This window comes from Crotalus tigris, unplaced genomic scaffold, assembly GCF_016545835.1.
Source record: "Crotalus tigris isolate CLP2741 ecotype Arizona unplaced genomic scaffold, ASM1654583v1 scf7180000018260.332519, whole genome shotgun sequence".
In the NCBI taxonomy this organism is placed as follows: Eukaryota; Metazoa; Chordata; class Lepidosauria; order Squamata; family Viperidae; genus Crotalus; species Crotalus tigris.
The window spans coordinates 184,952-200,773 of NW_024096910.1; the positions used below are offsets into that span (position 1 = coordinate 184,952).

Genomic DNA, 15,822 nt, shown 5'->3' on the forward strand with positions numbered 1-15,822 from the left:
AACTTATATGCAGAACACATCATGAGAAAGGCAAGGCTAGATGAATCAAAAGTTGGAATTAAGATTGCCGGGAGAAATATCAACAACCTAAGATATGCAGATGATACCACTCTAATGGCAGAAAGTGAAGAGGAACTAAAGAGCCTCTTGATGCGGGTGAAGAAGGAGAGTGCAAAAGTTGGCTTAAAACTCAACATTAAGAAAACCAAAATCATGGCATCTGGCCCTCTCAATTCCTGGCAAATAGATGGGGAAGAAATGGGTAGTGACAGATTTTATTTTTCTGGGCTCCAAGATCACCTCAGATGGGGACTGCAGCCAAGAAATTAAAAGACGCTTGCTCCTGGGGAGGAAAGCTATGGCACATCTAGACAGCATACTAAAAAGCAGAGACATCACCCTGCCAACAAAAGTGCGTATAGTCCAGGCCATGGTTTTCCCAGTTGCAAGGTATGGCTGTGAAAGTTGGACCATAAGAAAGGCTGAGCGCCAAAGAATTGAGGCCTTTGAACTATGGTGCTAGAGAAGACTCCTGCGAGTCCCTTGGACTGCAAGGCGTTCAAACCGGTCAGTCCTAGAAGAGATCAACCCCGACTGCTCTTTAGAAGGCCAGATCCTGAAGTTGAAACTCACGTACTTTGGCCACCTAATGAGAAGGAAGGACTCACTGGAGAAGGGCCTAATGCTGGGAAAGATTGAGGGCAATAGAAGAATGGGACGACAGAGAATGAGATGGCTGGATGGAGTCACTGAAGCAGTAGGTGTGAATTTAAATGGACTCCAGAAGATGGTAGAGGACAGGAAGACCTGGAGGAATGTTGTCCATGGGGTCGCGATGGGTCGGACACGACTTCGCAATTAACAACAACAACAACATGTATGCCAACCCAACTTCTTGAGATTAAACAGGTTGTCATGGTTCTGATAAATGAAACCTATCAAAAGAACTTCCAGGCAAGAATTCTTTCTCAAAGAACATTTTATTAGGATACACAGTATTGGCACTACATAGTTGAACCCAAAACTAAATTCCCTTCCCCCAGATGCAAAGTAACAAGTTGCAATTCCCACCCCCATGAAGCAGTCATAAATCACATTCTCCAATTAGCCTGAAGCACAGACTCCTTCTCCAGCTCCTCAGCCGGCCAAAACATTATTGATTTGTGTCCTTGAGTTCCCACAAAGTGGCATTATTATTATGGCTAGCTGAGCTCAAGCATTCACCTCATGCCCCCTTCTACATCTGATTCCTAAACAGCAGAAGCATGCTGAAAGCAAAGTAAAAATGGCTGCTATTTCCCTCAGTTGTCAGAGCGGGAACATCCATTGTCACAGCGTTGACACAGGTAACACTCAGATTAGAATAGAGACAGGGATCTTATTTCTGTGGAATAAACATCCATACCAAACATCCTTTATTAATAATAATAATAATAATAATAATTTAGCCATTTGGCAATCCATAACTTCATAGGAGAGGTCTTACTTTTGGCAAAATTCCTCATTCCTCATTCTGGCCATTGGGGAATTTTTCCCATTAAGGAATTGATTCTCAGCAAGTCATCAGAAGTCTAGTTACTGTTATATCCCATGTGCATGTTCTTTACTGAATCTCAATATCCTTTGAATTCCCCAGGGCCTAATAAAAAGATATAAAAAATAAGGGATGGAAGACAATGTTCTCTTTCTTTTTACTATTCCTTTTCTCTTCTTAAAACCTTTTTACAACTCACTCCTGTTTATCCAGAAATTAATTTTAGTCAGCAGAACATTTTGGACAACAATTAAAGCTGTTTCATACTTCCTAGCTACAGGATCAAAACTACCCAATTTTTAAAGCAAACCTTAAGCATGTGGTCTTGTTGTAATCTGAAAAAAAAATAAGGGCTTTATAGTTTTATTACATATCAATTCTATTTCCATTATCCCATGGTGGGTGGAAAGGAAATAACTATATATTCTTCCTTGAGCTTTTTGTAGTAAATGCAGGATAAAATAATACATAACTAATAAATAGTTTGCTTGTTATAAAAACTGTGTACCATTCTCATCTGAGAATGTCATCTGAACAACCAGATCTGCTTGATTGGAATGGATCCAAAGTTGCTTAAATACAGTCCAGTCATCCTGCAGTTTATATGACAGGACAGGCATCCAGTGAAGTGTTTATTTTGGCATCTTTTTGCATACTTAATGCACGCTAAGCAACCTGTGCACTGTTGACTATCATTTCACAGATATTTTCTTACTTAACATTCTTGCATCCTGTGCTCCCTTCCAGACCCTTCTATGCCTCCCTCATCCAATTATGTTCCCCCTGTACCCTCACATACCCTTGTCCATTGTCCCCAACTTGTGCTGCACTATTGTGCATTCTCCATGAGGCACCTCTTGTACACCTCTATGCACCCCAGCATACTCTTTTGGACTTCTCTCCAGTGCTGCTCATGTACCTGTTTCACCGATTTGCACTTTCCCTGACATGTACCCATGTGCAGCGGTGTGCACAGTTGGGGAAGGATGTGCATGGATGCACATGGGTGAGCAAGAGGCACTCCATGAATCAGAGAGAATATGCAAAGGTATGGCATGAGTTAGGAAGAGTGTGTAGGATACACAGTTGTGCAACAGGTGCCACACAGGTCAGGGAGGGTGAGTAGGAGAGTGACATGGTTCAGGAAAGATATGGGTGTTGTGCAAGTGGCCTGTGTGGCATCAGTGCAGAGGAATTGAGGAGATAGCACAGGTGAGAGCAATTTACCTGACCAGCTTGCAACCTTCCCTAATGGCTTCCCCACTGCTGAACTGTCAGCTTCCCACAACAAAGACTTTATGGAAAGCTGGCAGGGAGTGTTGGCAGTCATGACTGAGTTTACATTTCCTACCAGCTTCCTCACTGACTTGCAGGAAGTTGGTAGGAAGAATTGGAAATGACAAACGGCATTGGAAATGTGATGGTGGCTGCCCATATCAGTGACCACAACTTCCTCAAATTTCATTCCCACAGGTACAATAGTCTTGTAACTAGGTATGTTAGCCCACTTGAGGTATCTTGGTTCAAAAATTGTTGCCCTATGACATATCATTTTGCCCAATTGAATGTTATAAGCAACCAGACAGACACAAGAGTTTTAGTAGTATATAGATTAAAGAAATTGCCCGCAGAGGCTTTGAATGGAAAGCAGCAGGAGCAACAATAGCAAAAACAAAAGCAACTCACAATAACAAAAACATTTCAGCACATTGATAGGTTATTGAATGGTGCTCCGAAGGCAGTAATGTAGGTGTTTGATTCTGCACCTTCATCCTGAGTAGCCATTTTAAAGTGGCCACCTCCAGTCCCAGTGGTAGCCTGGGGTTGGGGCATTGATAGAAGAGATGTCTTCAGAAAAGGGCTTCTCTTTTTCTCCTTCTTTAGCCATAGCTTCTTCAGAAAGCTTCTCTCTGGCCCTGAGGGCTACAATTTCCTGAATAATATCTTCCATTTCTTTAGCTGTTAAGATCTCTTTCTCTGCCCGTAAATATGAGAGCTTTGGAGATGGTAATTTCTCCAACAAAGGCTGTATAGTTGTTAGTTTTATATCATGCAGATCACAAAATTGAGGCATCAGTTTTTCTTCAGCTTCTATAATTTCCTTCCTGAAGTTCTTATCTGATTGGGTTTGTTTTCCTTTTGCTTTATTCCCCTGTTTCTTTTTCATTTTGTCTTCTTCATCTAAGATTTTTTGAGCCACATCTAATATACTTGCCCACTGGGGAGAGTAAGAAAACTTTCTCCATTTTTTTGAAGGCTCCTAAAAAATCAAATATGCAGAGATGGCTGGAAGTATTTGCAACTTTTGTTTCAATTTATTTATTTATACATACATACAAACAACTTAAATGTCATGCAAAGATTCTGAGTGAGTCATTACTTTAAAAAGAAGAAAACACCAATTATAAGAATTTTAGCTATTCATGTCAGGCAGTAAACGTTTCACAGCTGACTTGACTTCCATCCTATCCAAAGTCCTAGGAAACTTTCTGTACATCATCAGGGTAGGAGCAATTTAAATCTCCAGAGAGCAAGCATCTCGGCAGAGGAAGCATATTACTATTCACCCATACATTTGGTTCATAAACAAAAATTTGTTTATGATTTGCTCTTCTGAATGAAAATGTTCCAGCATCGGGAGGCTAAGAGTTCAAGCAATTCCCTTTTCTCTGTAATCTCTAAGCATTGCTGGCTTTCATCATTTCGAATAAAAAATGGAAAATGACTCTATCACATACAAACTACTAAAAAATGATCTGGAGGAGAAGGCCTGCCTTATTTTTTTAAAGTGGAATATCTTTAATAAAGTAGTTAGCCTCACCGTTACAGGAATTACAACACTTTGCAGTAGTTTTTCTTTTTTGGCATTCTTGAGCTCCACAGCTGACTGAGATGCTTGGAACAAATCTGTGAAAAGAAGAATGATCAATGCATAGGATTAATAAATGGTCCCTTGATTAATTGAATGCATTTTTGTGGGTGATCATACAATGAATGAAAAAATGCAAACCAGCATATAAAGTTTAGCTATGCCTCACAGGCATATGTGGCTTCCAAAATTTGTTACTTTTTATGTGACCAAAAAGAAAACACATAAAAATATGACTAGAGAAGAATCATTATTTAATAGGATTATGTAAAGCTCTGGAGTCCTTGGTGCTCTCTGAGTTTGGGTATTTTACTGCAGACATTTCAATACCCAACCTGGTAATATTATTAGGGCACTTGGGCATAGGGCACTGATTATAATGTCACATGATGTTACCTAGTCAGAAAATGAAATTTCTGCATGTAAACACCTAGCTCCAGAGAGCACCAAAGACTCCACTGTTTAACCTTGAGCTACACATATTCTCTTCTATTGGAACCACGTAAAGCCTTTATAAGGATCAATCTGGCCCAAGTGAAGCAGTCTTTTCTTAATGTTAAAGCAATGACATTCTCTAGAAAGCCATGCATGCTTCAAAGGCTGTCCCCCCTATCTGTTTTTCTATAAACAATGCTTTAGTTAGGGCAGCTAGAGAAGAACCTCTGTAAGAATATATGTGAACAAATAGGCAGAGACTGGGTTTGAAGCAGCTGCTTTAATCATTCAAGAAAAAATGCTTCGCTTAGCAGTTTTTTTCAAATGCTTTGTGGGGCCCTGTTATTTAATCCTATGTACATACAAATAAAGTGACATTAAATTAAAAGTTGTCATTGACTGTTTTGATAAAAGAAAATAATGCAAGTACTTTTGTTTCTACTTGGAAACCGCTTCTGGTCTTTGTGCTTGAGGTGGAAAAATGATACTATGATTTTGAGTTTTACTGATTAGAATGATTTGTTGATATAGAAATGGCCAGCTCGTACTGGTATAGAAATGTAAAAAGTTGAGATTCGATCTTAATGTCTTATTTTACTGCAACAGAGGGAGTTGGAAGTCAATGTCTTTTGTTTCTTCCCCTCCTCTTGTCCACCCTTTTTCCTTTTCCCTTTCCCTATTGTTGTCCCTTACTATTTGCTTTTGCATTTTTATATTTTATGTTATAAATGAATAAAAGTATATAAAAATGTCATTTCCCAATACACTGCTTGTTCAGGATATGCTATCGAAAGGCTAAATATAATGTCTGATCTGAAAGAAAAATAATTCATGTCCTTGGTTCACTGCTACCACATTGGAATCTTAAGGCAACACAAGGTTAAAGATTACTTCATTATGGTGACCATCATCTTTCATGACTGCATGTAGCTGTATCCACCTTCCTGCAAACAAGTGTTCTTTCTCTACTTACACCTCCCCAATGCTCCTCAAATCTACTCTGGATTCCTGAGGGATCCTCTTATGCAGTTTTAGAGTGCTAGAGCTGCCAAGGAAAGCTAGGGCAATTCTCATGGATGAAGTAAAAGTCTCTACACCCCCAATATAACCTCAGTGAGCAGCTTTGATGAGGATGCAGGCACAATGCCCTGGCAGTAGAAGATCTATTCTTATGCCACGGCCATAACAAGCCAGCATTTGGCAGCAAAGCATTCAGTGATCCCTTTCTGTGCTCTTTTCACATAAATGACTCATGCCTCCAACCCACAAAGAGTTTGCCTGGTGACAGCCCAGATTTTTTTTTTACAAGTCAGATCATGGGCCCAACAGGGGTCCTAACATTCTGAGTCACTTAGGTTTTCAACCAAAAATTGTTTTTGGACCTGCCAGAATGTGTTGGCTAAAGTTTTACACTAAATTTGTCAAACATCTGATTTTCAAGTTGTGTCCAGCTGTGATGACACATAGCAGTCTCTAAGCATATGGTTCTTCCTACGGGCAGCAAAAGGAGCTGGTTCCAAGGGAACTGATCTTTGCTTCTTCACTTTGCTCATCTTAGGATTTTTTTTTCCTGTGCCCCTGTATCTACAGAGGAGAGCAAAGCAATCCATCTTGGTGCTAATGGATGGACTGAGCAAAATATCCAACAGACGTAACAAAACGTACGTAGAGGGGAAGACTGCATATGCATTTGACTGATAATAGCAAATGACTTTCTAACCAGCAAAAATGGATTGTAGTACAGCTCTGAAAAATAATTGAGAAAACAGACTTCATCCATTGGCTTTGGGTGTCTTCTGAGATGCAAAGGCAAACTCTCATTAGCACAGAGATTTCTACACTACAGGTAGTCCTTGACTTATGATCATGCATTTAACGATTGTTTGACATTATGATGGCCTTGCAAAAAATGATAACCTGTCCCCAAAAGTTATGGCCATTGCTGTCACAAATCAGGCACTTGGCAACTGGCTGGCATTTACAACAGTTGCAATGTTTTCTAGTCACGTGTTAGTGATCTGTGAATTTCCCAACCAGCTTTTGACAAGTAAAATCAATCGGGGAAACCAGATTTGCTTAATGAGTGTGTGATTCACTTAACAACCATATGGTTCACTTAATGACTGCAATAACTTTGTGTCTGGTCACACAATGACTCTCTTAATGACCGCATTGCTTAGCAATCAAAATCATGGTCCCCACTAGGGTCGTAAGCTGAGGACTTCCTGTATTAAGATACATTCAAATAAAAACCATAAGCAAACTCCTGCACAAGCTTTGTTCCTTTTCATGTCAAGAGGTGCGTTTACATTCATGTGTAGCACAAGCTCTTCCACAATTCTTTTCAATTGCATATTACAAGCACTGCCAGAATTTCTCTGCCGAAATGTCATTTAATTCTATCCTGCATGTGTTACAGTTTTAAAGCTCAGATTGAAACAGCTCCACTGTATATGGAAGGGAAAGAGCCTCTGCAGAAATAAACCCATCTGTACAGCTATTCTTCTAAAATCATTGATACTTACCTAATGGCAAAGATTGCTTCCATGTCCAAGGAATTTGTCCAGGATCTTTTTTTTCCCCCTTCCTCATTATCGTTGAGATGCAGCTTTGCCTTGATCTATACTTCTGTCACTTCAAGAGTGGAGCTTTAGTTTCCTTTAAGGTTGTTCATCCACAAATGCATATTTAAAAATTTAAAAACATACAAGCTAGGTGATGTATTACAGTGTTTATAGTATATTCATATTTTCAATAGTTATTGTATTACAAATTCGTGATCAAGTAGAATGGCATGTTCCAGTTCTGATTTCAAGGACCACAAAGCATGATAATTTTACTTCACCCTCTTTTCCATTTCCCTTGGCAATAAAGAATCTTGTGACAAATTAACACTTTTTATTATAGTAAAAAAGGTTTCACGGACTACAACTCTTGTTAACAGATGCAGAGACAAGACTATCTGTCTTGAAATATCTAGTTTATTTATTTATTAATGTATTTATTTATTTATTTATGAGACTTATATACCGCTTTAAGTGCAAGCACTCTCTAAGCGGTGTACACCAGTAAGCAATGTATATATATATTTACCTTGCCCCCAACAATCTGGGTCCTCATTTTACCTACCCCAGAAGGATGGAAGGCTGAGTCAACCTTGAGCTGGTAAGATTTGAACCGCTGACCTGCTGAACACAGTCAGCTAAAGTGGCCTGCAGTACTGCACTCTAACTGCTGTGCCACCTCGGCTCAGGTATATGCAGTGTATATGCTACAAATTAAGGTTGATGTTCAGAAGATAATAAAAACAAAACAACAACAACGATGATGATGATGATGATGATGATGGAAGCTCACCTTTTTCTGAAAGGAAAGAGCAGAAAAAGTCAACAGCATGGGGAGCTGTTGCCATCCTGCTGCAATACCAGCTTTTCCCTCTCCAGCTAGCTAACATAAGAAGCAGTTTTGAGGGATCATTTTGCTGTGAGAGGAGAAAAGAAGAAGCAGACAAAACTTCAAGACAGGGAACATAAAGTAAAATAAGAAAACCCCCCTAGCATAAATCAAGAAAAAAACAAAAACATAGACAAACATAAATGAAAACCACCAGTCCAAGTGGAGATAGAGGCAGTCAGTCAGTCAGTCAGTCAGTCAGTCAGACAGACAGACGGATGATAGGTATAAAATGCAAGCAATCTGAACTGGAATGGTAGCTTTTGAATTCACCTGGACAGCTAAGATAATCATTACTATTTTCTTCTCGAACTCTCAATTTCTATTTTATTTTATTATTTTATTTTATTTTATTATTTTTTTTAAAAAAATTATTTGCTGCCCATATCAAAACAATTCTGGGCGACATTTCTGTTAGAATATAAATTCAAGAGAAATGCTAACCTTTTTATGAACTGTTGTGAGAGGGGTTTTGGGGAGAAGGGGTAAATGAACAAATAATTAGCCCACCCCCCCACCCACCCCAAAATATACCAAGGAACAAAAACTAAAACTGAGAAAAAAAAGAGTACACGGAATCTCAATGGAACGGCACTTTGGTTGGCTATACATGGAGTTGGATTCAGACTTTAAATGAATGTGCCCCCCCCCCTTAGCATGCTCCAGTGTTCTCATACAGTCAGAGAGTGACATGGTTTTGGTCCTCTAGAGCAGCTTTTTAAAGGATACCTGGGATTTGAGGTTGGAGGGAGAATTGGTGAAGCACCACTGTTTGGAATCTCTTCTGCAAATGGAGCCTCTTCTTTTTGCAGAGGGCATGCCTAGATCCAATCCATCATTATTTTCAAATACATGTAGTGCATTTACTGTTATAAGGAGGAAGTCAGTGCACCTGGGCATAACTTTAATGAGAAGTTCATCAATGGAAATAAGGAGTTTATTTTTAAAAACAAAACAAAACAAAATAAAATCAAACATCTGAAAACGTTGATATATTTTAATGGAGTGCAACTTGCAATTCTGGAAATTTGTTTTGCATTTTATGTTGTACATATTGTACTAGTAGGTTAGATATTATTAGTTGGTTATCCAACTTATATTGTAGCCTTAATTAATTAATTATTTCAGAGTGGAATCCTTCCAGCCCTAATTTTAAGAACCTCCTCGAAGAAATTTAGAACTTTGGTAACAGCTATTAGTCCCTTCCAAATAGCCTTTTGCTCAAGAGGGAGAGAAGTTTAAGAAAAACAGGCTTGTCAGAGAAATAATATATGTTCTTATTTATCTTTGGCATCATTCATTGCTTATTCCAGCACACCAAGATTGAATGCTATGACATTTTTTTATAGGTGCACAAGCCTTGGACTTTACAAGTACAGAAAAATATTCAATGTAAAAAAAAGTTCTGGATATAATGCAGAAGCTGGCATTGCAGTAATAGAAACTATAGCAGACAGCAAATTAGGAATGAGAAAGCTAAATGGTAGTAAGTATCTTGGTCATAAGATCTTTCCTACCTATAGTCCAATTTTGTTACTCTAGAAAAAGACAACAATGATCAGGTTAGAAAGATACAGAGCTCAAGGCTGAGTACTCATGTAATAAACTGAAATTACATGTGGACAGGATGGAGTTGTTACTGATATTAGGACTCACAAAAACCATGAATCCTGAAGAAAAGAGACCAGGGCTTATTTAAATGTTCTCTTTATAGAACCACCTTTAAGTTCACAAGTGACACATAGCGGTCCCTCATAATACCTGTGTTAAAACTACTTCACTGGTTGATAGCCTTCTAAGCCTAGTTCAAAGTCCTCATTAAGTTATATAAGGTTTTCATAACTTAAGCCCAACCTACTTACAGGACAGTGTACTAATGTATAATCAAAAGCTGTGCAAGTTATCCGTGGGCTACTTTTTTCAAGGCCCACTGCAGAGGTCTTTAATTTCCTCTGTAGTGGAGATTATATAATGGAATAATGCTGAGTTGAAGTAAGTTGTTTAATCACTGCTAAGAAGGGAATTGAAATAATATTTGATCATTTGAGACTTTTAAAACATTAGTGTTTTGTTATCTGCTTATTGTTTTAGTATTTGATATTTTCTTTTTTCTTTTTGTTCACAATGATGTTATAATACTTTGCTTAATAGTTTCATTAAATCAGGTTTTTATAAAGTAAAAAAAAAAACACCGAACAGAACAGTATAAAGAGCTGGAAAAGATAAGAAGTGTTAAAGTTGCACAAAAAAAGGAGAAAAAGAAAATAGATAATTAAGGAAACAGTTTTCAATCTTGTTTGCAGCAGTTATAAAAACATTTAAAACCATTTCTCCTCTTCAAAATTATATAACACGGTTCTCTTTTTCCCATATTCTGCCATTATTAATCAGTAAATCCAGAATCATCAGTTCATTTTTATCCATTTTCAGCTCATAATGTTTATATGATACTTTTGACTATATCTTTATGAAAAATATTCAAGCATATGGATACCAATAGATTTATAATCCCCTCATGGCTATGTGTCTTAGCAGGATTTAGTGGTGGAAAGAAGAGACTCTTTTCAATAAAAAAGAAAAAAAGACATGCATGTTGAGCCTTTGGAGAGAAACAGTATTTATAGAGCACTCATGCATCTCTTAGAAGAAATTAATTTGCTGTAAGTATCAGAGAGAGATGACAAGTTGAGATAGTAACCATACTTCTGAAATAAGGCCAAGCATTTTCACCAGCAGAATTTGAAGTGAAATACTGCTATCAAATCTTAATAATATAGAAATCTTCACATATCATTTTAAATTATAGATACTGGGCAGCTGGGTTATGAAATCAGCACTGAGGTTTCTAAAATTTTAAAGGTAAATTTATAAAAGTCTATTATTTGCCATGCATTAGCAGTAGAATTTTTCCAAGGCAGAGAAATAAATGTTCATTGAAAATGATTAGAGTAAGGAGTGTAATAAAGAGGGAGAAAGTAGTGTTATTAGAAGAAATAAGAGAACATAGCATGCTTTCTAGAGGAAATTACTTTTTACATTATCAGTCTGCCTAATGAGATAGAAACTAGAGATTAATAATGCTCAGATTCAATGGCGCTTATATATGCTGGGTTTTACCATCCCTACCTCTGCATTTTGGGCAGAAATAAGCTTAAAAGTAATCAGTTCAATCAGTTCCTGGAATATGTTAGCCTCTTTTATTGTATGTCAGCTGGTATTTAGCCAATCAGGGTTTTCTCATATGTGATGTCACAATGGGGATTGTCAGCTATTGGGAGGCAAGCTTATCCCACATATAGTTTATCTATTGTTTGAATAGATGCATCATTTCTAGTGAGAATAAATATCAGAAAAAAGGTAGCTGATGATTAAGTACCACTACTATGAACAATAGTTCCCAGGTATTGATGTCAGGCTGGATCCATTTCCCCCCCTTTTTTGAAGATGGGAACCATATTGGCCCTTTTCCAGTCATCTGATACTTATCCGGTGCTCCAGGATCTTTAAAAAGTATAGGTCAATAGTTAAGTTCCTCATATAGTTTAATTATTAAAGAAGTAAAAAATATGGTACAGAATCATCAAATTTGGCCAAAAGGCCAAATGTATTATGCCATATAATCTGAAGTAGCATGTTTCTGCATAGATTCTTGTTCCTTTTCTCCCATAATGATTGCCTATCTCTAAGCTCTAATATACAAGACAGCAGAAATGAGATGTGACTGTATATAACCTGTAGTCTTAGCAGCATACAGTAATTGGGAAGTGGAATTTTCAACTTCTTTTCGAATTACATTGTAATGCAAAGCAAACGGACCTAGCAGGAATGCATTTGTGCCATTTGACACAACTGATCCATGTAGGGTCTCCGTGGTTTGTTTAGAACAATTTTGGTGCTTAGGACTGAATACGAGAGGAACAAAGTATTTTAAACCTCAGGATAAATTGCTCCAGAGCATATGCAGAGAGCCTTTCTTTTATTGATAGAATGCTTCCTTATCTGTTCACAGCTTATTGGGTATGTCTAGTTTAACGAAGAGAAGGATGAGGGGGGACATGATAGCAGTGTTCTAATATCTCAGGGACTGCCACAAAGAAGAGGGAGTCAAGCTATTTTCCAAAGGGCCTGAAGGCAGGACAAGAAGCAATGGATGGAAACTAATCAAGGAGAGAAGCAACCTAGAACTAAGGAGAAACTTCCTGACAGTTAGAACAATTAACCAGTGGAACAACCTGCCTCCAGAAGTGGTGAATGCTCCAACACTGGAAGTTTTTAAGAAGAGACTGGACAGCCATTTGTCTGAAATGGTATAGGGTTTCCTGCCTGAGCTGGGGGTTGGACTAGATGACCTCCAAGACCCCTTCCAACTTTATTATTATTATTATGGATCATCGCACAGTCAGCCAGATGTTCAGACTGGATTTGGCATTTTGTCTACCTATCGAATCCTTACCCAGGACCTGGGATAGACAGATGTGGATGTTTGATGGTATTACAGATATCATCGCAGGATGGAAGCAGTTCCTAGTAAGGCCGCCTTTTGCAATTGACTAATAGCGAATTTGTCAATGCCAATGGTGTTCAAATGGTGCTCCAGTTGTTTTGGGATTGCACCCAAGGAGCCTATCACTGCCATGTCCACTATCCAGACTTTATTGTCTTTCTTATCGACAATTGTTAAGTCTGGGGTGTTATGTTGCAGGTGCTTGTCTGTTTGAATTCAGAAGTCCAAGAGCAGTTTAATTTTATCATTTTCTATGACTTTCTCTATTTTATGATCCCACCAGTTTTTGCTTACAGGCAAATGATATCTTTTGCAGATCTTCCAATGTACCATTGTTGCTACTTTGTCATGCCGCTGCTTGTAATCAGTTTGTGCAATCTTCTTGCAACAGCTTACCAAGTGGTCCACTGTTTCTTCAGCTTCTTTGCATAGGCGGCACTTACTGTCTGTTGCTGTCTTCTCAATTTTGACTTTGTATGCATTTGTCCTTAAGGCTTGGTCTTGTGCAGCCAGAATTAGTCCCTCGGTCTCTTTCTTCAATTTTCCTGCTCTTAGCCATTGCCAGGTTTTATTATTATCTGCTTTCCCAGCTATTTTTTTCAATGTATTGGCCATGTAGTGCTTTGTCTTCCCATGCCTCTATTCTGTTCTTCATTTGGTCTTTCTTGTAGGCCAGTTTGGTCTCTCCAGTAGTCAGTAAGCCTTCCTGATATACTAATTTCAGTGCATCTTCATCATTGTTCTTCAGATATTCTTCCAAAGCCATTTTTTCTTCTTCAACCATCTGATGTACTTGTAGCATTCCACGCCCACCTATTTGCCTTGGTAGATAAAGTCTGTCAATGTCACTGCGTGGATGAAGGGCATGATTCATTGTCATTATTTTTCTGGTCTGCCTATCCATTGCTTTTAGTTCTGCTTGAGTCCAGTCCACTATTCCAGCTGTGTACCTAATGACTGGAATTGCCCAGGTGTTGATTGCCTTTATGGTATTTCCTCCATTGAGTTTGGACTTTAAGATCTTCTTCACTCTCTTGATGTATTCACCTCTAATCTTTTTCTTGACTTCAGTGTGCTTGATGTTGTCAGCTTGAAGGATACCCAAGTATTTGTAGTAATCTTCCTCATCCAGACTCTTAATGTTATTTTCGTGGGGCATCTTGATTCCTTCAGTTTTCACTATTTTTCCTTGTTTGATAGTAAGTGTGGCACATTTGTCCAAGCCAAACTCCATTACAATATCTTGGCTATATATACGGACAGTGTTGAGCAGCGATTCTATTTCAGATGATGTTTTTCCATACAGCTTCAGATCATCCATGTAAAGGAGATGGGATAGTCTGGTAGATGTTTTTGATGTTTGATAGCCATGTCCTGAGTTATTCAGTATTGTTGACAGAGGAAACAGTGCAATAACAAATAGTAATGGTGATAATGAATCTCCTTGAAATATTCCTCTCTTGATATTAACCTCTCCCAGCCTCTCACCATTGATCTGCAACTGTGTCTTCCATTGTGCCATCGATCTTTGCACAAATTTTCTGATGTTTCTACTGACTCCTGTTATTTCTAGGTACTTGATTATCCAGTCATGTGGCAGAGAGTCAAATGCCTTTTTGTAGTCAATCCATGCCACATTCAGGTTGGTCTTCCTTCTCTTGCAGTTTTCCAAGATCATTTTGTCTATTAGGAGTTGATCTTTTGTTCCTCTGCTATTGGGGCGGTTTCCTTTCTGCTCAGGTGGAAAGAGATTGTTTTCAACTAGATGCTTTTGTACTGCATCAGCTACCACACCAGTTAGTAATTTGAAAGTTGTTGGTAAGCAGGTAATTGGCCTGTAGTTGCCTGGTGTTGCCCCTTTTGCTGGATTTTTCATTATTAGGTAGGTTTTCCCAGTTGTTAGCCACTTTTCAATTTCTCCTCCTTGTAGTATATTGTTGAACTGCTTGGCAATGAGTGGGTGTATAACAGTTAGATGTTTCAACCAAAACCCATGCAGTTCATCTTCACCTGGTGCTGACCAATTTTTGATTTTCCTTGCTCTTTTTTCTACCATTTTTGTTGTTATTACTAGTTCTTTCATTTCAACTTCTGTTTTATTTGCATCCACCTCTTTTAACCAAGCCGCATCCTTGTTGTATTTCTTTGGGTTATCCCATATCTGCTTCCAGAACTGCACTGTTTCTTCCTTGTCAGGTACTGACTGATTCCTTGCAGTTTCTCCATTGATGGATTGGTAGAAACGTTTCTGATTGGATTGAAATTGGAGGTTCTGCCTATAGTTTGCAATTCGAGCTTCATATCTACTGATTTTCCTGGCTATAGCTGTTATTTGTTGCTTTATTATTTCCAGTGCTTCCTTGATCTTCCTTGTTTCTAAGTGGTATTTCTTGATTAGGTATTCTTTGGTCTTCTTGTTCTTCAGCTTCTTTTCTTTCATCTGTTCTAGCTTGCTTGCATGTGATCTTAACTTGCTGATCTTATTTTCTAGTCTAACCTTCCATTTTTGTGGTGCACTGTTTGTTTGTTTTTCTTCTTTGTTGATCTTGCATCCCAGGTATTCAGTTATAACTGCAGCTGTGCTGTACATTAGTTGGTTTGTTTCTTGCAGTGAATTGGTGCTTATACTTGATATTGCAGTATTTGCATCTTTTAATACTTGTGCTAGCTGTTTCTTTGGAACAAGCTTCAATGCAGGTAGCCTTATTCTGTTGTTTTTGTGCTATTCTAGATGCTCAGTTATTCTTTGTTTCAATTCTTTTATTTCTTTAGTTAGAGGATTTTGTTCTTCCTGAGGAAGAGGTGCCTGGTTTCCAAATGAGAACAGTTGTATATCTCTGCTGGATTCCTTCACTGCCAACTCCCGCTGGTTTGCCTCTACATTCTGAATTACTTCTGGTAAGGCTTTGATTTCTTTGCCCTCGGTAAACCTTTGCAGTTCGTCCAATTCTGTTTCTGTGAATACTTTATTTCGTATTATAAATTGGCGTTGATCTGCTAGTCTCTGTTCTGTTATTTCTGATTCTG

At 38.2% G+C, this 15,822-nt stretch overlaps 1 protein-coding gene across 4 annotated transcripts in view; it reads right to left on the reverse strand.

Annotated features, from left to right (window-relative positions):
• Window positions 1–1,089: 1,089 nt before the first annotated feature.
• The window catches only part of LOC120310678, a 62,819-nt gene continuing 48,086 nt past the window's right edge, over window positions 1,090–15,822 (reverse strand). For 2 of the 4 annotated variants that reach the window (XM_039349347.1, XM_039349349.1), the window contains exons 3-6: window positions 8,196–8,319; window positions 7,364–7,496; window positions 4,356–4,441; window positions 1,090–3,794 (exon numbers count right to left, since the gene is read on the reverse strand). In XM_039349347.1, coding sequence (XP_039205281.1) covers window positions 3,321–3,794; window positions 4,356–4,441; window positions 7,364–7,430 — 627 coding nt within the window. In that variant the 5' untranslated portion in view covers window positions 7,431–7,496; window positions 8,196–8,319 and the 3' untranslated portion in view covers window positions 1,090–3,320. Of the gene's footprint in view, window positions 3,795–4,355; window positions 4,442–7,363; window positions 7,497–8,195; window positions 8,320–11,417; window positions 11,716–15,822 lie in introns of those variants that run through there. The other 2 variants (XM_039349350.1, XM_039349351.1) reach the window with 2 other exon arrangements.